Here is a 2,052-nt window from a genome sequence, read left to right as displayed (position 1 = left end):
ATAATTCGATCTATTTATATATAAAACTACTATGTACCTATATTAAAAATAAAAAAATTATTTTTGCATAAAAGATTCATTTAATTTTAAAAAAATGAAACCATATATAACTTTATATAGCACGGGTTCTACGCTAATATATATATAGTAATTGTCTAAGAAAATTAGTCAAAATGACTAGTCAAAAATCAATATATAGTGATCGGGACGTACAATTTGGGAACTTTTGATGAGCAAGATAGTATTCAATTAATATTCACAAAAAAACAAGCACAGTAGCATAGTGGCACAATCCCCCCACCAATTATTGTTTTTTTCTATCTTTTTTCCAGCCCAAAAGGCCATACAATTATTTGTCGAATCAAAATTCCCACTTTATACCCACTTTACTAAACACCAAACGCGACGGGGGAAAAAATAAATAAAGAAAATCTAAGCTAAAGGAGCATAAATGCATATTCTCCACGTATATATAAACCACTCTTCAAACGAACAATTCCTTGAGAGCCTAACCCCAACATCCAAGGTCCTCCACATAGCATGATGATATCCTACTCAGTTGACGGCGCCGCCGCCAGTGTCACCACCGTCGACTGCCAGAAACAAGTACGGTCATGGCGGCTCCTCCGCGCCATCGCCGAGCTCCTCCTCCCCACCTGCAGCAACTGCATTGTCACGCAAGAAAACCAAGAAACTCTAGGCAAAACCTACTCCCCGAAATACTCCTCCACCATCACCGGCACGCTCTTTGGCTACCGTCGGGGAAAAGTCAGCTTCTGCATCCAAACAAACCCTAAATCAATATCACCAATCCTCCTGCTAGAACTTGCAATCCCCACGAATGTTCTTGCCAAGGAAATGAAAGGAGGGTCGGTTCGGTTCGCCTTCGAGGGTAAACGGAGCATGGACTCAGACTCGGACTCGGGTTCGGGTTCGCTCTTGTCCATGCCTTCGTGGACAATGTATTTCAATGGAAGAAAAGTAGGGTTTGCTGTGAAGAGGAAGCCATCAAGGGCTGATATGGAGGTGTTGCAGCAAATCGAGACGGTGGCCGTCGGCGCAGGCATCACAAGAGTTGAGCATGATGTTATGTATCTGAGAGGGAAGTTTGGGAGGTTCCATGGATCAGCAAATTCTGAGTCCTTTCATTTGATTGATCCTGATGGAAATAACAATGGGCAGGAGCTAAGTTTTTACTTCCTTCGATCACGTTGAATAACTAATTTCTGGATTATGATCAGAACTATTGTAATTTCATCCTTTTTTTTTTTTTTTTTTTTGGGGACTGCCACCCATTTTTTGAGCTTTGCTTTTTGCATGGCTTTAATCCATGTACTTGTGGCTTGGGTGTGCTAGCAACCAAATTTCAGTTAAAAAAGTGAATGGTTTATTATGGAGTGACGTCTCTCTTTTTATTTCATATGTATATAGTATTGTTTTGATTTATTTATTTTATGAGTTCTGGGCCAAGTTGCAAAAATTAAGTTCTAGTCGTGTTATTTTGTTGGCCACAACTGAATTAAATAAATAATACTTGTCATAGAACACAACTGAACGACTTAATTTGATTTATTTATTGTTGCTATAAGATATATGGAAAAAAATGAAAATAATAATAATACAGTGAAATCATATATACAAAGGTACATCTTAAACTTTAACCTGTGGAATGATTTAATCACGGCAAGGGGGAAAAACAACAAGGACGTTCACATTAAGTTATTGTTGCAAGATACTAAGTAATAATATATTAAGTGATCATTATATTTATTTCGCATACTTATAATTCTTAAATTCGCATAGTTATTGAAAAAATTTGTCGCATTTTTTTTGTGTAATTAGCAAAAAGTGGTAAATGTAATTATTCTTTAATCAATTTGTAATTTGTAGTTGATAAGAAATGTTAATATGAAATGCGATGAATATCAAAATTTAACGTGCCGAAAATATTTAAATTATAATTAATGAGTAAATAAAAATATATTTATGTAAAAAATAATTTTTAAAAGAAAGAATAAAATTCTAATTTTGGGTAGTTACCTACTGATGCGA

General features: G+C 35.5%; 1 protein-coding gene across 1 annotated transcript; it reads left to right on the top strand.

Moving 5' to 3' along the window:
- On the top strand, window positions 510-1,436 carry LOC105178415 (protein MIZU-KUSSEI 1). The gene has a single exon (XM_011101878.2). The coding sequence runs from the start codon at window positions 541-543 to the stop codon at window positions 1,213-1,215; it is 675 nt and encodes a 224-aa protein (XP_011100180.1). The 5' UTR covers window positions 510-540; the 3' UTR covers window positions 1,216-1,436.

The sequence above is a fragment of the Sesamum indicum genome, linkage group LG15 (genome assembly GCF_000512975.1).
Source record: "Sesamum indicum cultivar Zhongzhi No. 13 linkage group LG15, S_indicum_v1.0, whole genome shotgun sequence".
NCBI classification, from domain to species: domain Eukaryota; kingdom Viridiplantae; phylum Streptophyta; class Magnoliopsida; order Lamiales; family Pedaliaceae; genus Sesamum; species Sesamum indicum.
Note: the sequence above shows the minus strand (reverse complement) of the source record. Positions and strands in the feature narration are given on the sequence as shown.